At 43.2% G+C, this 22,334-nt stretch overlaps 1 protein-coding gene across 1 annotated transcript; it reads right to left on the minus strand.

The window, feature by feature from the left end:
- Positions 1-15,532: 15,532 nt before the first annotated feature.
- Positions 15,533-22,122, minus strand: fam199x (family with sequence similarity 199, X-linked). Its single transcript, XM_028960295.1, has 7 exons — positions 21,966-22,122; positions 20,983-21,168; positions 19,430-19,649; positions 18,804-18,956; positions 18,305-18,466; positions 17,842-18,102; positions 15,533-16,984 (listed from the first exon to the last, which is right to left on the minus strand). Exons 2-7 carry the CDS (start codon positions 21,147-21,149, stop codon positions 16,811-16,813), a joined length of 1,137 nt encoding a protein of 378 aa, XP_028816128.1. The 5' UTR covers positions 21,150-21,168; positions 21,966-22,122; the 3' UTR covers positions 15,533-16,810.
- Positions 22,123-22,334: the final 212 nt, after the last annotated feature.

Genomic DNA, 22,334 nt, shown 5'->3' on the forward strand with positions numbered 1-22,334 from the left:
CACATTTGGTCAACACTCAGTTACACAACACATTGTGTTTTGTAAATGTGCTGGATAGCAGTTTCTAAGCACACAGTTACCCAGGGTACAAATACACAGTTCACAGTTACCTGGAACACGTACCAAACCGTTACCAGCACACAGTTACTGGGGGCACAATTACCCACAATTAACCCTAACCCAGGGCACGATTACCCAAGTCACGGTTACCCAGCACACTTACCAAACACTGTTAGCCACAGCACAACTATCTGATTCAGTTACCCGATACACTTGCCAAACAGAGTTACCTGGCACACTTATAAAATATAACTTCCCCGGACACAATTACCCAAATCACAGTTACCATCACACAGTTTTTCAGGGCACAATTACCCTTACCAAACACCTGACACACATACCAAACACAGCTACCAACCACACAGTTGCCCAGGGCACAATTACGTAATTCATAATTCAGTTACTGGAATTATACTCAAAAAACCGTACTCAAAATATTTTTGTAGTGTAGTTACAGAGAATCTACTTGACCAGTGACACACAGATTCCAACGCAAAGAAAGCCACATAAGCCCAACACACAGTTGGAGGTCCTGTCAATCTTAAACTGAAGCTGTCCATAAAGTTATATTTGCAATCATTGCAATCATCATTAAGATAAATGACAGGAACAACATTAAGATAAATGACAGGAACAACATAGCTTCCCCTAGTTCACAGCTGACTGGAGGAGACCGGAAGTTAGTTTGAAGACAGTAGGACAGCTGTACTCTAGGATGACAGAGCAAAATGAATGGGATCCTTAATAGGGGTGTTGAAATTAATTGTATAATCAATGCATTGCGATTCACATGTGCATCGATATTGCATAGATGCAGTCCAGAAAATAGTCCATTTTGGATTGGATTTTGGTTGGATTTTTTTACACTCAGTATTGCTGATCACTGATTATTGTTGAATAAAGGTTTTGACATGCAACTGTTTTTACCTGAATTAATAATAAAAATAATGTTTATAGAAAGGTATTAAGACATTAAAACTAACAATTGCTCTATAAATCTGGTCTATAGTTATATTAAGTAGTTTACAATTACAAATGTTATTTAATTTAATCTTGACAATAGGCATTGAATGGAACCTTTGTATTGTTCTCTTTCGAAGTGATTGCCTGTAACTTTTTTTAAAAGATGCTTTGCTGTTCTATGAGTTGACAAAACACTGAAAAACCTGCATTTACATATTTACTGTTGATTTGTATTACAGTAGAACAATAATGTCAGTTCAATACTTTACCTTCTGCCACTGCAGTGAAATTAGACATTTTGTTCTGACAGGAACATCCTCCGCTCTGTAAACAGGAGACTAGTGAATGTTTAAAAGGCAACTGGTATTTTGCAATGCAATTGTGAAATAAATGTTCTAAAATAAATAAAGTATGGTACGTTTACTTTGCAAAATGCTTTGCTAAAGACTAAACACTGTAATCTGTCACACCTAGAATTTTAGCATTGCAGTAATGTGAATAAACCAAACAAACCTGCTGTCAGTAGCATTATAGTAAAGTTTAAAAAAAAATACTCATAAACATAAATTAGACAACATAAGTAAAATATTTTTTAACTAATGTTATGTACTGTAATGAGACACATTAAACAAAAAACAGCTATGGATTACTCTTTTCAGTGCAGAAGATTGGAACGGCCACCTTTGAGAACCTCAAGCTGTGGATGCTTGAATTTTTGTCCAGTGTGTATGTTGTACATCACTCTAGACATGAACTGAGCATTGTGGACAGTAATTATTTTCGTTATTGTACTTGTTACTGTACCTGAGTACATGTAGATGTGGCATAAGCATGAGGCTGAGAGAACTTAAAAATGCTTTGCAGCCTGCAGCCTTTTTCTACTTTAATAAAGTATTTCTATTTCAAGACACTTGAACTCCACACATTTCAAAGTCAAATCTCCTATTGTTGTTCCTTTATTCCATCAAATCTGAAAGTTTTTTTTAAATATATGACTGTTTGAAGTGAAGTGATTGTCATTGTGAAACAGAGCACATTACACGGTGACACAACAGAATGTGTCCTTTGCATTTAACCCATCATCCGGGGAGAAGTGTGTGGGGACGGTACTTTGCTCAGTGGCACCTCAGTGGCACTTTGGTGGTTCAGGACTCGAACCGGCAACCATCTAATTTCCTTACTCACTAGGCCACCACTGCCCCTGAGAGTGCCTTTATACTAAAATACATGGTTGTTGTTCCTTTTAACTTAAATCTGATTTGAGCAGTCTTTATTTTGAAAGTGAAAGTGATTGTCAAAGATACACAGCACAGCAACAAAATGTGTCCTCTGCTTTTAACCCATCATTAACCCATCATTCTGACTAAGGGCCGCTTCCACCACTGCCAGATTTTTATGCACAAACATAGATATACATGTGCCGGAAAATCAACTTTACTTTTTTTTCACTCATTCAGTATGGTAAAGGTAGACTAATTTGTGAATGTTTTTATTCAGATTCAAGTTAAGCAGATTAAGTCGTTTTTAAAAAATGAGAATTGGACATTAGAGCCATAATTAGTTTCTGTACTTTTCATACTTCATCAAAAGTACATTATGTACATTTACTCAAGTGAAATACAACATTTACTGGAATAATATCTTAACAACTTTAAGGACGTGCTTAAAGTCGAGTACTTTGTCCACCATATACGTCTCTCCATGATAACATTTCATGGTGTGCGTCCGCTTTGTTTTGCTCTGTACACACAACCAAAGTTTGTTGCTGTTAATATAGCAGGATTTCTGCTACACATACAGTAGAGGCCAAAAGTCTGGACACACCTTCTCATTCAATGTCTTTTCTTTATTTTCATGAGCATTTACATTGGTAGATTCTCACTGAAGGCCTCAGAACTAAGAATGAACACATGTGGAGTTATGTACTGAACAAAAAGTGAAGACCTGGCCTCCACAGTCTACCAATTGAGATGGTTTTGGGGTGAGCTGGACCGCAGAGTGAAGGCAAAGGGACCAACAAGTGCTAAAAACTTTCAAGACTGTTGGAAAACCATTTCAGGTGATGACCTCTTGAAACTCATCGAGAATATAAAACATGTTTTTATTTGTTATTTCACCTTTTTTTGTTAAGTACATAACTCCACATGTGTTCATTCATAGTCTTCATGCCTTCAGTGAATATCTACCAATGCAAATGGTCATGAAAATAAAAAAAACACATGAGAAGGTGGGTCCAAACTTTTGGCCTGTACTGTACGTCTCAATCTCACTGCTCCTCCTGGTAAAACCCTAAACAAGAAGGAAATATTAATCAGTGTCAGAGAGGATGAGTGGCCAGGGCTCCCCATGTCCCTTCCCCTTACAGATCCTCCCTTTCCATTTTCACAGATTTTTTTTGGCTTCACTTTTCTGTTGCCTCCCATGCATGTTACAGTCTTAACAACCTCCACCCGAAGCCAGTTGTGATAGACACTTTATTTCATATTACCAATATATTGGAAAGAAAAACAAGAAAAGATGTTGCTGAAAACTAGTCTGGAGAAGGCATTGCTCATTCAGAGTTTGGCTTTTTGCTTCAAGAGTGTCGCCATCTGAAATGCAGTAATTATGAATGTGCCATATATTATGTCACGTCCCCATGTGACACGTGTGTGTGTATGTGTGTGAAAGCTTCAGCATGTACAAGTTTGTGTAAAGCGAGACTGAAATATTCCCCTTAGTCCCAATCCCACCTCTAATTGAGCATTGATTATGATCATGGGTGATCACTAATGATCTTAAGGTGGATTTCCCACAGTGTGACTATTATTGGTCCGGCGAGCCACTCTAAAACTGCAAGTCAGGTTCAGAGGAACCAGGGTGTCAGGATTCCGACCTTCTGTCCTGGCTGGAAATGAGCTTGTTCCTCCAGGATTCAAGGTCCATGCCAATGAAGGAAGGTGTTGAAATAATTCTCCACATTGTGTGCCGATGCCTCTGCTCCCAGGTTGCTGCAGGAAGGGGGCGTTGATCTCATTAATGACTCTGAACCTCACCTAAGCTCCGGCGCGCCGAGCCAGATGAGAGGAAAAGGAAACGACACGTGTAGAAGAAGGTATCCCGCTGTGCCCTTTCTGCTGGCGTCGTGAGATCTTCATTACGGGGACAGGCCCATCCCCCTTCCCTTACCGGGAAACCAAGCAAACGGTTACCTAACGGTGAGACGGGATTGTGTGTGTGCTTCTACAAAAATTCTTCATTAAGGAGGCACACTGCATTCATTTATGTGTGTGTGTGTGTGTGTGTGTGTGTGTGTGTGTGTAAACACTGATGCTGCAATTATATTTGGCCTGCTGATGTGGGGGATGGTAGTGGCCTAGTGGGTAAGACCCTCGTCTATGAACCAGAAGACCCAGGTTCAAATCCCACTTACTACCATTGTGTCCCTGAGCAAGACACTTAACCCTAAAATTTTCTACAGGGGGACTGTCCCTCTGGTTAAGGGCGTCTGATAAATGCCATAAATGTAAATGATGCACTGTGACGGTAATGTGTGTGAATGAGTACTGACAACAAGTGTGTGAGTGTAAAAAATCATCAGTGCATAAGTATGTGCATATGTGTAGGTATGCAGTTTCAGTACCCACAGCTCCGTCATTACTGTGTCTTGGTGTCTCCGTAGAGATTCGTCCCCTGCACCACCACCACCAGTTACGCATGGATGAGTGTGTGTTTGTGTGCGTGTTGCTCCTCCTCCATATTCATTCCTCGCTGTTTGTGCTGCAGTTCTGCTAATTCACTGTTTCGCATTACAGCTAAACCAGCTAAAATCAGCCTGGGGACACATGGCCCGCAGTGTGTTCAGTGTTTAATGGTTTTAATTATCCTGTGAAGCCTGTGGGTGGCACCAACAAACAGGAGCGTCTGAAACATCTTTCATGCAATAAAGCTGGGAGAGCGTTTCCGCAGCAGCAAAGGTCAAACCAGCGTACAGAAGAGTCGCCGCTAAACCCCCCCTCGTGCCCCCCGTCCCGTTCCTACACAAGCTCATTTCAGACCTTTATTGCAGCACTCGGTGAGACCCTGTCTCTCTCGCTGTAGCAGGGCCTGTCAGGGACTTTATTAAATTGTAACAGCAGCAGGCCAGCCACTCTCCTCAGAGCTTGGCCTAAATTGCATTTCTTAAGCACAGCAGTAAAACGATTGTTTAAATGAGCCACGGACTGCCTCAGAGACCCGACCAATCATCTACAGCGGGAGGAGGAGAAAGTCATATGGCATTAACATCAGCATTTCTGCAGATTCGTTAATTGACTCCAACACCGGCAGATACCAAGAGACAGCATTAATTAGAATGCCACTTTCTTTCAAGGGATCGGTTTCCAGGATTTTTCCAGAATAATGATGTATAACTGGGGTTGCACGTTAAACCCTCTTTTTATGTATTTGATTTTGCTAGAAATGACTTTTCTAGTAAATGAAAGGATTTATTAGATTACATGAAATAGCAATTTGCGTAAAAATAAAGGTTCATTCTCTTGATCATGGATAAAACCTAGACTAAAAGTGAACTTCAATAAAGTTCTACAGAACTAAGAATTCTGGATTTAATTCTATTTTGTCATTTTACAAAAAACAAATATAGTCTTACAAAAGTCAATCATTTGATTATATTATTCCTTGGGCAGCACGGTGGGCAGGTTCCACTCATCAGGGCCGGCTCTAACACATAGTCAGTTACAAGACTGCTCTGACACTTTTACACTTTACAAGCTCTGATGCACTACATTGTTTACATTGTTTACGTGGTTTGCACTCTCCACCATGTGACCTTATTTGTATATTGTGTTTTTAATTTTGATATATTATGCTTATTTTAATATCTTTGTATTTAATGTTACTGTTTGTATTTTAATGTTACTTGTATGCACCATGGGTTTGAGAGTAACGCAATTTCAATTCTCTGTATGTCCTGTACATGTGGCAGAATTGACAAATAAAGTTGATTTTGACTTTGACTTTGACTGATTTGGAGCCCTAGACAAGATCTTAGGTGGCGCCCTGTTGCATTGCAATAGATTCCAATGTTAGAGTAAATATACTCACAAGAAACTGAAAAGCATTGTCTTAGACATTCTTTAAATAAACCAATTGCAATTTAAAATACTTTTAAAAAATATATAAACGTGTTGAAGGCTACTTCATTGGAGGGCTAAGACAGGTAAGAGTGACATTCCACTAAACTCCCCCTCTGCCACCGCCACCACCCTGCACCACCCACGTCCTGCCCAGCCCGGTCCATTGACAAGGGAGGGACGGGCCGCAGGAATGGAAAGTGAAAAAGTGATATGTGTCCTCTGCATTTAACCCATCGTTCTTGCAGAGCAGTGGGCGGCCATGAAAGCCACCCGGGGAGCAGTGTGTGGGCACAGTACCCCACACAGTATGGGTTATTTTTGTGCTGTGTATCCCTTTCACTTTTCACATTCAAAGCATGACTTTCCATGATTGTCAGAATCAAGAATTCCAGAGGTTCTCCTGGATGTATAAGATCCCTGTTAGAACAATATTCCTGTCTGTTCAAGGATCACAAAAATCCACAAAGCAGAGCGGACTGAGCAGATCATCAGCTGCGCACCCACCACTAAACACTCCGGCTGGCAGCGTAATGCAGTGTGACCACACTGGGGCCACATGCGTGTGGCAGTGCGCACAACATGCCACAGTAATTAAAACACACGGCGTCTGTGTGCATTCAGCATGAAATTGCGCTTCAGTGACCAAGACCAACACACACGCACACACACACACACATCCAAGGAATGTCCGAGACACAGGCCATGGACCTGAGGGATGAGAGAAGAAAAATGCACAAGAGGGGTAAAGATTACAGCGTTTGTCCTTTTTTGTAAAAGTCACAGAAGAAATTCTGACCCTGTTCAAACATCCACTGAAGAACGTGTGAAAAGGTTCTTCTGCAGGCGCTGAGTTTTTGTTCTTTTCGGTGTGTTCAGCAAGAACACGTGATTTCGTGTTCCACCGCGTTCCTCGTCTCTCCGAGTCGGTGGCTGTCGGAATTAACTCGGCTTAAACATTCTCCCCGCAGGTCTCCCAATAGTCTGGCGCTCCAGTTTAAAACCCATTACTCCACAGAGCAGCTAAATGCTGATGCTCCAGGGAAATGCGATCACATTCCACTTAAGATTCTGACAGAAAAGGGCCATTTTGTCAAAGGCTTCGATAAAAGTCAGCGCAGGTGATTATTCCAGAAATTTACCTCAACACCGAATCCCCTGCATGTTTAGTGCTCTTAACAGAAATTAATAGATAATAAGTTGATTTTGCTACAATTAGGGCTCTTAAAAAGTATGAATGGATCTTAAATGACCATGTAATTTTTTTCAAGGCAAGGAGTGTGTCATCGTTCACATGCCCAATAGGCCAGCGCTGACATGTGCCACACCCCAGTCTAAGGGTACAGCACACTGACAAAGGAGAGAAAGAACCAAAGAACATTAAACAAAGCAATTTAACAAATAATTCCATTAACAATTTTTTTTCAATAGTTATGAGCCAAATAATTGCAGATAAAACATAAATCAAAAAGCCCGACACCAAAACTCTCAAACCGGACGCGATGGCAACAGGTGAGTACACTTTTGCTCCCATAAACAGCAAACAGCACCATTCAAGCATGAAAGTGTAAAACTGTGTTGAACCAGCAAAGGAAGTCAACAATTAGGGAAAAATTGAGTGAATGAGCGGTCGCTGCACCCAAATGAAACTATTAATGCATATTAAATATGCACTAATGCACCATCAGCTTTACGCGCCATTCATTTAAAGTTCCTGTAGGCCTGCAAATCAGCCATTTATGGCCCATAAATGGATGACAAGTGGTGGGAAAATCATTAATAGGAGTGCTGCGGCAGAGTACCTCTGCTGACCGACGGAATCCTCCCTTACAGCGGGATTTGGGCATGGGGTTAGATGAATGTTGTCATGGCCTTGACATCCAAGATGACATGGGACTAAAACTGTGAATGAAGGCTGATTGCTGCTTTGGCTTGTGTCTGCCCTGCATAATAGCTGGTTATAGTGATTCTTATGTGTAGACCAGCTCAAAAACGTCAGCTGGTCAGACTTGGCAGTCAAAGCTGATTGACTGGTGTGGAAAGAAATCTAAAAAAAACTATAAATGTATCTACATCTCATTATATGGATCAATTAATAACTTATATATTTTTATATCATTGATTTAAGTTGTTTGTTGTCAATACATCAAACACTGAAAGTGAATTGATTGTCATTGTGATACACAGCAGCACAGCACACGGTGCACACAGTGAAATGTGTCCTCTTCATTTAACACATCACCCTTGGTGAGCAGTGGACAGCCATGACAGTCACCCAGGGAGCAGTGTGTGGGGACGGTGCTTTGTACAGTGTCACCTCAGTGGAACCTTGGCGGATCGGGATTCGAACCCGCAGCCTTCTGATTACGGGGCCACTTCCCCGGGTCTCATGGGCCACATAAAATGACACAGTCCTCTAATAAGGTTTTCCTTTCCAGGACTTGCCAGGCCCAAATTGGATTGTTTCTTTGCATTGTGTGAAATGCCAGAGGTCTGGCTGCTGTCTATCATGTCCACATTGCACAGTGTGGCTTGCGTTAAACTGAAATTGTACACCATGCATCTTGCAAAATGATTTGATGTGTTAATTCTTGTATATTCCATATGATTTCAGCATGCATGGATCAGACACATTCCCTTGGCCAATCTCTGACCCCTAATACAGGGTCAGGGTGATGCAGAAATGAGGAAGACAGTAAAACTAAAGGCGACTCCTCCCTCCTGGCTGTAATTGAAAGCGCTACGGAGTTTGGCCCCGGATCAGCAGGAAAAACGTACCTGTTCCTGTCGTAATTATAACCGAGACCACTGGTAGCCCTGTCAGACGCGTTCACGTGGCCCACGTTAATATTCATGACAACCTGTCCCATCGGAAAAGAGCGAGATTCCTGTAAACCATTTAATAAAATGAGCTGTCATACACACACGTGAAGCTGTCTAATTCCCCACAGCATGTTTAATCTAAAAATGAAGACAGGAGATTGGCTGGGAGGAGAGTGGTGGGAATGGCGGGGGGTAAGGATGACCCTAAAGAGGGCCGACTGTTCACTGATGATGGCTGCTCACCTAATGGGAGAGAAAGCTCCCAGCATGCACTGCACAAGGGGGTGGTCAGAAGACAGGTTGCAGGAACATGGAATTTTCCATGTAGAAGGGGGGGTGAAAAAGGCCAGTGATTTCAGGGGGCCAGAGAGAAAGCAACTGTCACCGCTGAACGCATCTGATTGGCTCATTTGGCAAAATGGAAATGAGGTGTCTGCTTCGCCGGCTACCGGAGTGACCTGATGGGTCACTATGGCAACATGTCAGCCCATCCTCTCGCACTGTCAACAAGTTTTTGTGGGGCGTGCTGACGAGATGTGGCACAGCTACGGTTAATTATGCTGATCCTGACAGATTGAGCCTACAGAGGGGCCTTAACAGGGTCTCTGCCTCGGAGCCCAGAACGGACGACACAAAGTTGTGCAGCAAGTAAATGAGACCCAGTTCTGGTGAGAGACAACATTAAGGGTGAAGAGCGATCAATGGTCTTGCAGCAGCACATTCTCCTTAGCTGTTCCTGTGACCTGCTTTGATGTTGCACCTTGTGCCATGGGACAAAAAAATCTTCAAAATATAACCCTAAATGGCTGAAATTATGGAAAAAGCTAAAAAAAAAAAAAAAAAAAACAACAAACAGCTTACTGTTCTTTAATATTGCATATATTGCATACCATTAGCAGGCATATCATGAAATTTAAAAAATTAAAATATAACACAAAATGACATTTCCACCACAGCACTTTTGCCACTATTGCCACTATCAGGATGTGTTTCCATAAAATAAACCATAAAATAAATCTGGCTAAAGTCTGAAAGTCAATTAATTCCGTTGTTGAATTTCCCTTATATGCCTAACTCATGTTTCTCCTGTTACATGGACAGGAATTTCTTCTGGTGGGGAGTGAAAAACATATGCCATAGTCAGAAACCTGCGGCATTTGGCAGACGCCCTTATCCAGAGCAACTTACAACGTGCTTTCAAGTTACCATCGATGAAGAGATCAATTCCGGTTCACTAGGACCCCAACTATGAATACATCTTTTTATTCACTCTGTTGTAGATTCAGTACACAAGTTCGACAACAAGAAAGTTACAATTTAATCTAAATATTCTTTAAAGAGGAAGGTCTTGAGCTGTCGTTTGAAGGTGCTCAGTGACTGAGCTGTTCTGACCTCGAGGGGAAGTTCATTCCACCACCGAGGGGCCAAGACAGAGAAGAGTCTAGATGAGCGTCATCCTTTTACCTTCAGAGATGGAGGGACCAGGCGAGCAGTACTGGAGGCTCGGAGTATACGAGGTGCAGTGCGAGGTGTAATAAGGGCTGTGAGGTAGGATGGTGCTACTCCATGTTTGGCTTTGTAGGCCAGCATCAGTATTTTGAACCTGATGCGTGCAGCTACTGGGAGCCAGTGGGAAGGTCGTGCTGCTGCATTTTGTATTAGTTGTAGAGGTCGGATGGTACATAGTGGTAGACCAGCTAGAAGGGAGTTACAGTAATCCAGTCATGAGATTACTAAGGACTGAACCAGTAGTTGGGTAGCCTGGGTTGACAGATAAGGGCGGATTCTTTACTTTACTTTATTTGGCAGACGCTTTTATCCAAAGCGACTTACAATGGGAAGACACCAGCAATTCTCGTTCGATTCGTCTAATATTGTAGAGAAGGAATCTACATGAGCGGGAAAGATTGCTGATGTGAGTCGAGAAGGAGAGATGGTTGTCTATACTCCAAGGTTGGGGGCTGAAGTTGAAGGAGAGAGCTGCGAGTTGTCTAGGTAAATAGCAAGATCCTGATGTGGTGAAGAATCTTCTGGAATGAACATTAGTTCTGTTTTGGTGGGATTGAGTTGGAGGTGATGGGCTGCCATCCAAGATGAGATGTCGGTTAGACATGCAGAGATTTTGGAAGCAGCATGTAGATCAGAGGGAGGAAAGGAGAAGAGGAGTTGTGTGTTGTCAGCATAGCAGTGGTAGGATAATACATGTGAGGAAATGACCTCACCAAGTGATCTTGTGTAGAGGGAGAAAAGGAGAGGACCTAGCACCGAGCCTTGAGGGACACCAGTGGAGAGGTAGAGGTAGATCCTTTCCAAGTCACTTGGTAAGATCGCTCATCAAGGTAGGAAGCAAACCACTGCCATGCTGAGCCCTGAATTCCAAGCCTCTTCAGGATTGACAAGAGAGTCTTGTGGTTAACGGTGTCAAATGCTGCAGAGAGGTCAAGGAGAATAAGCACAGATGACAGTTTTGCCAATCTGGCCGCATGTAGCTGCTCGGTAACCGCCAGAAGGGCCATCTCAGTAGAATGAGCTGTTCTGAAGCCAGACTGGTTAGGATCCAGGAGGTTGTTCTGTGATAGATGGAGTGATAGCTGGTTGTAGACACAGCGCTCAAGGATTTTGGATAGAAAATAGAGGAGGTAAACTGGTCTGTAATTGTTAATGTCTGTAGGATCAGCAGTGGGTTTCTTTAGGATTGGAAGAACCCTGGCTGTTTTAAAGGCGCATGGTACATGGCCAGATGAGATTGAGCTGTTTATGATATAAGAAATGAAAGGGATGAGGTCAGGGGAGATGGTTTGAAACATTGCAGAAGGGATTGGATCTAGTAGACAGGTGGTTGGGTTGCCTGTAGATATAATCTGAATGTTCAAACCCCACCCACTTCCTCTGTGTCCCTGAGCAACCCTGAGTTTCTCCAGTGAGACTGTCCCTGTAACCCCAGCTTGTGATAAATTCCATAAATATTCATGTAAACTGTTCATGTAAAAGTCAGGCTCCCAGAACATACAGGTGGGCTGATGACCAGAGTCCAGTGCCACTCATAACTCACCTTGACTGAACACTTAACACATTCTAGAACTAAAATGCTTCTGAACAGTACCTGCAGTCAAATACTGCCCCCCAGTGAACAAAAGCCCTCTGGAACTCCTGCATTATTCATACTATTTTATATTTAGAAATTATTTAGAAATAAGTTCTATGGAAAGAGAGAGACCACACAGATTTCCTTTGCTGGAGCAAATTTGCCAAAAAAGAAAAAATGCAAGCAAATAAAACTATTCTCAGTGCCTGCTAATTGACAAGATTTGTCATTCATGTTCCATCACCACAGGCTGCCCACCATATGCCCCTCTGCTGGGTGATTTCAGTCGTGGAGCCTCCGGAAACCCGACTCACCTGTGTCTCTGATCACGGCTGCATTATTAACGACATCATTTATCAGAGGCGTGCCACCGCGCCCCCTCCTGCACCCTGAGGAGCCCGCGTGGCTGCGGAGGTGCCAGGCGTGAGCCACATGACTCATCAGCTGTGTGTTCACAGCAATGGCCATCTGAATAAAACATGGACTGAAAACCAGACCGGATACTGGTCGCAAATGTCCTCTACAATTAACCAGTGGGCAGCCACGACAGGCGCCCAGGGAGCAGTGTGATGGGACAGTACCTTGATCAAGGGGATGGTTCGGGATTTGAACCCGCAACCCGCTTGGCCACCATCATTACCTCTATGAAATCAGACTTTTCTAATCCAGGTTTCTAAAGCAAGTATTTGCCACTGAAATGAAAACATCGCTTTCATTTGAACATCAATAATGTTACATATTTTTGTGAAGAGCAACCTAAAGCTGAAGCTGTGTTAAAAAAAGTGGATTAAAGCTTCTTCAGTCCTAAAACTTTTTTTTTAATCCTGATAGACCTGTGGAGCTGTAATGATCTGAAGTGCACAGCAACCACAAACACTGGACACACACACATTTTTTTATAGCAAATCCTATTCCCAAACCAAAAATATTAGTGAATTTTGATATTTTGAAATCTTTCCAAATTTTATGAGGCCCTTTGGTCTTCTCTCTGCCTGAACAATGAAATACCAAGCACACACACAACACATGCTGAAAGGTACCACACAGAATCCAGCGCGATGAAGGCCAGTTCTGACTCAAGACACTTTCCCCCCAATAAACGGTGTCTCAGAAGGCAGACCGAATGCCCCAGTAACAGACTACTGGAACAGTGCTCTGCAATATTTATGCCTTTACAATCTGAAGGTTCAGCTTCGGTTCAGCACCACCAGCCAGGCGGAAAATTAATATCTGATCAATATTTCAGCCTGTTTCTTTATTTTGCACCATAAACAACTCTAAACGCGTTTACCTGCAAATCTCCACGGACTTGGAGCTGCCCTTAAATAACCCCCCCGGGTAGACGTCTGCAAGTGAATTCTGCTCCACTCCGTAAACAGAGCAGTTCAGCTGAAAGTCTGTGAGAATGAAACAGTAACAAATGAAACATCTTCGAATGAAGATGTAAATTAATAATAATAACCAGCCCTTCCTGTACTAGAAGAAAGTGCGCTCAGCCAGGTTTTTTGGCCTTAAAATGCAGTGACATCCCTCCAGAACTCGGATGACAGGTCTAGGTTGACAACTAGACAACTACTGCGACATGCTCCTTGACAGCAATGACTGACAAGCTCTTGAGGCTGGTGGCTTTAGGAGAATGCCACCAAGACGTGCTGATCATGGAACAGTAAACTCTACAGGCAGGGACTGGCAGAATTTGGTTGTTGTGTTTGGACATTTAACCCACCAAGCCACATATTAGGGGGTCAGAATTTTTACATTTTAGGAACAAGGCACAGATTCCGTTAATGTGTCATTTTGTAATGACAATATCTAATAAACATTTGTCAATAATGGGAAACAAATATACATTTATTTTGGTAGGCGAGGCCTACAAGAAATAAAGTTGAGTTAAAAATAATTGCAGTCAGACATCACTAACCTGATCAATCACAGTTTTTGGTAGTAATGATATCTATACATGGCAAATAATTTACTAGAAGGCGTAGTAGAGTAATAGAACTCAGACAGACGTAACATGCATGCTGCTGAGTTCAATTAGTGAGGTCATTCATTCTTTGAAAAACAAGTACCTAAGGAAGGTAGGCAGTAAATGTTGAACATGCTGGCATTTCTCTCTGGGATTCTGAGGGAAATGGGTTCGTTCCAGACATTGTTCAGAAGAAAGGCGTACCTTGATTAAAAAGTTGATTGGAGAGGGGAAAACATATGATCAGCTGATTGAGATCAGCTAAAATGATCTCTAATGCTTTAAAACGGCAACGAAAACCTGAAAGACGTGGAAGAGAGTGAAAAACTACCATTCAAATGGATTGAAGAATTGCCAAAATGGCAACTGGCAAGGAATTGGCAAAATGGCAGCTCCAGGATGTTACCTAAAGTTACATGTGAGCACTTAGAAGATGCCTGTGTGAAGTCAAGCTATCGCCAAGAAAAGCCAGCACAAAGTCCCAAAAGACCTGCGCTGAAGAGGTCCCAATTTGCCAAAGCGCACATTGTCTGGCCAGAAGAAAAATGGCACAACATTTTGCAAAGTGATGAAAGTAAGCTTGTTCTTTTTGGGTCTAGTGGCCGGAGACAGTTTGTCAGACGACCCCTAAACACTGTACACTGTGAAGACAGTGAAGCATGGTGGTGCAAGCATCATGATGTTTCTCATACTACGGTGTTGGGCATATTTATCGCATACGAGGGATCATGGACCAGCTTGAATACATCAGAATATTTGAAGAGGTCATGCTGCCTTACGCTGAGGAGGAAATGCCCTTGAAATAGGTGTTGCAACAAGACAACGACCCCAAACACACCAGTAAACGGACAACAAGGTTGAGTCAAGAGGCCAGCCCAATCCCCGGACCATAATCCAACAGAAAACTTTTGGGGTGTCATCAGGGATGCCGTTTCTGAGCCAAAAAGAAAGAAATACTGAAGAACTTTGTAGTCCAAGCGTCTGGAATACCTGTTCACAGGTACCAGAAGTTGGTTGACCCCAGATGTACAAGCCGTTCTCAGAAACAACTAAATATTATTTCAGTGATTCAAAGGAAAGCAAAATCCTAAAACATTTTCAGGTTTATACGGTGAACGTCTGTAAAGAATGCAGACAATGCTGCATCTTTAAAGGAATAACCAACTGTTTTTCATGTTTTGGCTTGTGTAGTGTTCCCAATGCATTTGTGTGTATGGAAATAAAAGCTATTATAAGAATTTTGACCTTTATTCACCTTTTTTTTTTGTGTGTGTGTGTCTGAATCGCCGTAGGACTGGTATTCAGATTTTAAAGGTGACAGTTACGTATTTCATTTGAGTCAACACTCCATTTAAGAGAGAGATTGACTAAATAAAGGCTTAAATATAGTATCCTGTGAGTAACTGTGGGGTTATAGTATGCATGTGTCCTAATGAAAGCTTTCGTAATTGCAAATTCAAAAAGTTGAATTTCAGACAGTCAGGTCAGACCAAGAAAAGACAACTGAAGAGGCTTCTGTAAACCCACAGCAGAAGGGAGCTGCACATTTTATTGTGTAAAGGTGGCACAGATCAAGTGATTACATGATTCCACTCATATTTCATAGACAGTGTGGCATATGCTCACCGTAGATTGCTGGGCAAGAGTTAAGAAATTCAGCTGTTAACTCTACAAGAATCTCAAAAGCAGCACAATGTACACACAACTCTGGGCTTGGTCCATTAGGCAAAACTTTACAATTGCAAATTTCAACATAAATCATTTTAAAAGTACAATATTTACAATTGCCCCACCCCAGTGCACCGACCCATTTCATTCCAAAATAAAGATTCCAGCAACAAGTCATTATTATTATTATTATTATTTTCATAAAGCTCATATCTCATGGGAAATATACATTGTGAGCTCTTTTTATTTTATATGTTGCTTTCTAACAGGGAAAAGCACACACAAAACGTGAATAGGATCTGAGATATATTCAGATGAAAATGAGATTTGTGTTTTTGTCATAAAGGACATTTTTATTATGCTGTTGCTAATTTATTAATGAAAAAATTCATCTGCACTTTGTTCCCAGCATGCCCTGCAAACGTCCTAGTATCCTGCTTATTATGAAACCGGTAACAGGGGCACGAATCAACAGGAGAGGGCCTCATTCCAGGAGGTGAAGGACAGTATTGAACACTACATACAAACCCCTAATGTAGCTCATGATGGGTACTTAGGGTGTAGCTCTTCGCTATGGCTCACAGGTTTATTTATTATTTATTTATTTGTTTAATTCCTTTTTTTTTGCTTTGTTAGGTATGTGCCATGTCAAGGACAAGTAGTCCTGTTTCATATTTAAATGAGGAGCGCATCTAGCTACAGCAAAATCACTGCCACAGTGTTACGTCTACAGAAGCAGAACATGGCAACAAGCTACTGGAAACGTTTTCGATATTTCTGAGGAGTGCGACTGGTGATGGGAGCCGTACGGTTTCTAAGATGCAATAACGAAGCATGAGAAGATTCAGTGTTCCCTCTACGCCTGCTCTCGCAATGGGATCGTTGCTAGGAGCCAGGAACGCCGAGCTCCGGTCCAGTATCAGAACCGGAGATGGACGGTCCTATACGAAGGGCTCCAAATAAACAAATTCAAATGATTTCAAAATCAGAAACTTGTCTTAAAAATGTTGAACTAGAATAAATAATGAGAGTTGTAGTGTTAAAAGAACCAGACGTTGACGAGAAGGTTACGTGGGTGATGAGAAGGTGGGTTGAGGCTTAGGGGGAACACTGACTGATTCACTCTTGTCACATCAAGACATCGACATCATCGCCGTGGTCCTCTTCCTCTGTGACCTTGAGGGACAGCACCTCCTCGTTGAGGAAGAGGCCGCTGAGACGCTCCTTGCGGGCCTGGCGCTGCTCCTTCAGCTGCCGTTTGCGCAAGGCTTTCTGCTGCAGTTTCCTCTGCTTCGAGCGTTTCTGCAGACAATAAAATTACACATCTCCATTGACACGGCTGCTAAAACATGTCACCCCATTGCCTGAAACTCGCTCAGATTGTGTCTACAGGTCATGGTGTGGCTGCAGAGGCACGTTCGGCTGCGTATGCTGCGCCGCTCGCATCCGCCCCCACAACATCGACCCAAGCTGTCTGCACATATGGCTATTTTATCAGGCCGAGAGAGAGCGCGGGCACGGGAGTGCTCTAGACAGCGGTACTGCCACCAGTACCGCTGGTGGCAGTGTAAATTATACGCCACGTATATGCCAGAATGGAATGGACAAACCTTACAAAGAAATTAAAACTACAATTACATTACTTCCTGCTTTTTGCCTATATATGTACGTGAGCAAACATTTATAAGTGTCCATGGTGTCTCAAGCACAACAGCATAAAAACAACTACATAGTCTAAAAAATTATATACAGAAAATACGAAGATGACAGATATAATACCACAAGTGCACATAGAAGGTGTGGGGTACCACCCACACACACTGCTCCCTCGGTGCCACTCACGGCTGTCCACTGCTCACAATCAGTTAAATGCATCACTTTCACTAGTGTGGGCCCTTTACGGTTACTTGGCCTTGCAGCATATTAGGCAGTGTTACTAAAGCTATAAAAGGTCTTTTATTAGGAAAATTTCATTTTGTGAGATTATTTAACATTAATACAAGTTCCCCTAGCCGGTCAATGTTCCTGCAGTGGTTAGAAATGGCCTATTTTCTAATCGGTGCACATGCTTGCATATGCAATCCAGGGAAGATTATTTAAAGACTTTGGTATTTTTGACACCTTAAATAACCAGCGTAAGCCAGCGTATGTGCTTGTACCTTGGAGTCACGGATCCGCTCGGCAGCAGTGGGCAGGTTGCCGTCACTGTGGGCTCGGCTGATGGAGCCTGTGGAGGAGTTGGATCCGGTTGAGGAGGCGGCGCTGCTGCTGGTGGTGGCGCTGCTCACCATGCTGGCGTTACTGCTGCTGTGGGCGCTGACGCCACTGGTGCTGGCGCTGCTGGGCACACTGCGCTTCCAGCCTTCCCGGGCGCTGCCTGCTCGCTGCCTTGGCGTGTGCTCGCGGATGTAGTTCCTCACCTGCATTAAGAACACATTTAGAAATGTAATGGCTGTTCGTGACATGACAAGTTCCAAATATCTTACTGAAAAGGATTGGGAAAAGTTCTATAATGTTGACGGCCCTTTAAAATTTCCTTCCCTGGCCTAAAACGCTTCCTTTTTTTTTTTTTTAACACGCATTATGTGTAATTAAATGCTGTGCGTACAGAAGGTTCTGTACCTGTTTCAGCTTCTCATCGGTCAAGCAGTTGAGCTCGATGATGAACTCGCTGTCGGTCGGGGATATGTGTGCACTCGGGTCGATGATCTTTATGATGTCCAGCTGCTCCCGCAGACCCATCTCGGTACTCACCTTCCTGCTCAGGTATTCAATGTATTCAACCTGCCAATAGTATGATAAGTGGGTAAGAGTCAATGCATTTTCAACATTTACTGAGCCAAACATCTAATTTATGCTTTTAATAAGGCTATTCTTAAAGGTAATAGCAGGTCTGCTGCTGTACACACAGAAACACTTGGGCCTTAATTACCTTTGCAAAGGTAATTCTGTCAAGAATTAGGGGAGGAAAAGCCCATAGGCAACAATTCTTTCATTACACCTTTAACTTATTCACATGAATAAAAACTATAGAACTCACTCAAAACAAACTAGCTCTGCTTCTCAGAGCAGTGTTAAAAGTTCATACGCAAGAGTCTGTTTACGTAATCAGCATTTATACCTGTTCATCATTGGTCATGGCGCTCCAGGGAAGCTCATCTAAGTTCCTGTGTGGTTTGGACCTCCTTTTTGAGACGAGACAAGGTGAGCTGGGCACGCTGGGAATGATGTCAGAGAGAACATCGCTTCCACTGGCAATGTCACTTCCTGGCAACTGAAAAAAAAAAAAAAATTATAGTCATGCACACTTTTATTACCTTTAATTAAAACACTGTATACTACAACTTGAACTAAAGAACTTTAGTAATGCTGTAATGCTGGTTCCAGTCCTCAGGCTTTGGGGTGCTACAGCACACCCATTCAGCCCAGAATGGCCTCTATAAAGGCCAACTCGGACAGCAGGTGGTAGCAACCTGAAGCTGTGAAGGAGTGTCAAGGATCCTTCTTTTAAATGCATGCTGTTGCTCGACTTTGAGAAACGCCCCAAGGGCGCAAGAAGTGTAATGATCAGTGAAGCCCTAACAGTCAGAGGTACAGAAAACTCCTGACAGCGGCAGGACACGTCTGACAAGGCACAAGGACAAGACACGTGACTGCATACTTATTCAGTAAACTAGTAGGAGCATCAGGACCAAACTGAAAAAGATACCTTCAAAATGCAATATCCTAATACCACTTTAATCATACCTGCCACTCAAATTCACTGTCTGACCAGTCCCAGTAGGTGCTGATAGAAGAAGACACATCACTGCATACGCTGCCCTCGGGGAACAGGTCGAAAGAGGTCAACTCCTGGTCGTCTAGGAGGGAGTAGCAGTCATCCTGGTCGCCCACTGACACGGAGGAGAATAGCTCCTCGCTGCATTCCGAGCTGGCCACACTGGTGCCACAGGAGGTCAGGTTCCACCTGCAAAAGGAGAGACGGGTCAACTGTCCAGCGGTAGTTGTAAATATTCTGGACAATATCCAGAACAATCTTGCAAACACAGAGCTCAGGGGTGGAAATTTATGAGATTATGGCATTTTTCAGAATTCCATCCAACCCCTAACATAGAAAAAGGTTGCAGCCATATACAGGAGAGACAGACCTTTTTGGGGAAACAGACCAGTACCGTTCACCGTTCCCACTTGGGGTGTTTAATTTAATCTTATAATTGATGCACTGCGATGCAGACGTGGACGATATTGCATCGATGCAGTGCAGAACATAATCGATTACATCATAGTGACGTTTCATGGCGAGTTTCTGGTGGTGGTGTAAAAATTCGCGTTAAAAAGTAGCTTGGCGCTGCGTGACGCCTGGCGGCCTTGTTCTTGCCCCTCGGTCAAAGTTGAAGTTTGTTGAACTTTGAACGCTGTGCGCCATGACGTAGTTTCGCATGACCAATAGAATCCAAGCGGGTGAGTTCTTTCTGCCACTTCAAAACACACACACGAAGCGGGAATGGAGGAAAGGCTGATTCTAAGAGTGTGTCTACATCTACATCTACATCGCATCTACAATGCGACATTATAATCTTACCGGGAGTTTAGAAAAACACACGCGCGTTTGGCCTGAAAGCGGCTTTAGATTTTCTCCAACGAGCAAAAAAAACGGTCTGTTGTCAGTCCGCGCTCACCTTGTGGCTTCGGGTTGTAACGGGTTTGATTCGTGTAGTGGAGGAAGCAGGCAGAGAAAGGTGTGCATTTAAAGGAGACCTACCAGCATATATGAGTGTTACAAGGTGAGCACGGACTAAACGGAGAGTTTTTCTGCTCATTGTAACAAATCAAAGAGTCCACACAGGTGTACGAGACCTTGCATCAATCAAGGCACTGATAATCATAATCGAACCGTGACATCAGTGAAGGTTCACACCTCTAGGTCCCCACACACTACTCCCACCCAAAACCACAGGATACCCACTAAATGGGGTACTTAGGGACAGGCTGGGAATGGGAGTATAGGAGCAGAAAATTGGCCATGGGAGTGGGATGGCACAACATTATATTACACGGAGATGAGCCATAAGATATTGAAATCATGTTGTGATTATGTTGCAACCTTTGCTGTATATTTGAGTTAAACATTTTTCAACTTTCTGCTACCCAGAGTTCAGTTCAGCGATTCAGAAAAGGTGTGAATACTGTTTACTGTCTGACAGCAGCCACTTGAAGACACTCCTCTGTCTACTTCCCAGGTCCAAATCACAGCATAAATGCAATCCAAGTCAAGTCATAAAGCCCCCCTCCCTCCTCACCTGTTGCTGTGAAAACGGCGCAGCGGGTCTGTGCGATGGCAGGACGACAGCTGGCAGCCGAGCTCGCTCACGTCCAGGGACCCATCTTCGCTGAGGTTCCCCCGCTGGGACAGCAGGGGAAAGGGCTCCTCGGGTGCGAGGAACTTCTCATAGAGGTCCTCCGACATCACACCGGCGTGTTGAAGCCTGAAAAGCAGCACAGACACAGCTCGTCAACAGGAAAAACATGAGACATGTGAAGCAAGGACAAAGGGACTCTGCTGCGTCATCCTGTGCTTTTCAGCCACACGCTTTTTCGCCTTTAAAATGGGCCAAAATGCTGGTTAGATGGATATGACAAGTTTAAACATATGTTTATGTGTGTGTGTGTGTGTGTGTGTCCATATGATTTAAATGTATTTAAAAAATCTGAGATTTCTTTTTATGATACACACATTTACAGAAAATATCAGGTGCATTATAGCAAAAATGTGTTCTCTCCATTATGACCTTTTGTCAGAATTAACAGAAACTCCAAATTGTTAAAATAAAAAAATAATAAAACGTAAGGAAGGACTTTGCAAGTTCGCAGTGTGAAATTGAACTTAATGACGTAAATCTAATTATCATTTAAAAAAACGAGAAATTTGGAGTTCGCAGTGTTATAGTTAGACTGGACTCTCTCGCGAGATTTGACCGGGCCGGACCGCTCGGGACACCCAGCCGGGAAACCGCGGCCCGTTCACGGTACCGGCGAATTACCGCCTGGAGCCAGAAAACCACTGACGGCAGGGTCGTGCTGTTCTTATATAACACGCCGCGCCCTGTCCGCAGCAAACGTGTCAGCGTTCGGGGTTTTTTTAATAACACGGGATGCAGCAGTTAGCTTAGCTTAGCCGCCGAGACGCGTACGCAGCAGGCCCGAAGAGGCCCAGGCCGACACGGGTGTCGACCGCGTTGGGAACAAAGTAATGGCGCGTTTTAAAGTAGAAGTTAAAACCGACCTGACGCAATTAAAGACGCCGACTCGTCACATCACCCCTGCCGGGCCGTCAACACCCGGGGCGGGGGTAAATAACTCGGATCCCGGTCCAAATCCTCCACGAATGCACCCTCGATGCAGCGATTCTCAAGCCGCTGTTATTATTCCACGGTGGGGATCAGGGCTTCACCGCCACCTACTGGGCAGGAGTACAACGTACAACACACGGTGTAACGCAGTACCAGTACACACTGTCTATTACACAACCACCTTGCATAATATTGTCCAAGGCTTAGTTTTTATTATATTATTTACATTTATATTATTATTCAAGTAATGTGAACATACTGAAAAATAATTAAAAGTAGTTACTAGATTAAGCAGGTTTATG

Source organism: Denticeps clupeoides, chromosome 18, assembly GCF_900700375.1.
Source record: "Denticeps clupeoides chromosome 18, fDenClu1.1, whole genome shotgun sequence".
Taxonomy (NCBI): Eukaryota; Metazoa; Chordata; class Actinopteri; order Clupeiformes; family Denticipitidae; genus Denticeps; species Denticeps clupeoides.

Coding starts and splice junctions, on each gene's coding strand:
- fam199x (XM_028960295.1), bottom strand. CDS start 21,149: ATGTCGGAGGACCTCTATGAGAAGTTCCTCGCACCCGAGGAGCCCTTT. Junction 18,957..19,429: donor ACAGTGAATTTGAGTGGCAG/GTATGATTAAAG, acceptor TTTTTTTTTCAG/TTGCCAGGAAGTGACATTGC. Junction 18,467..18,803: donor CCATGACCAATGATGAACAG/GTATAAATGCTG, acceptor TACTATTGGCAG/GTTGAATACATTGAATACCT.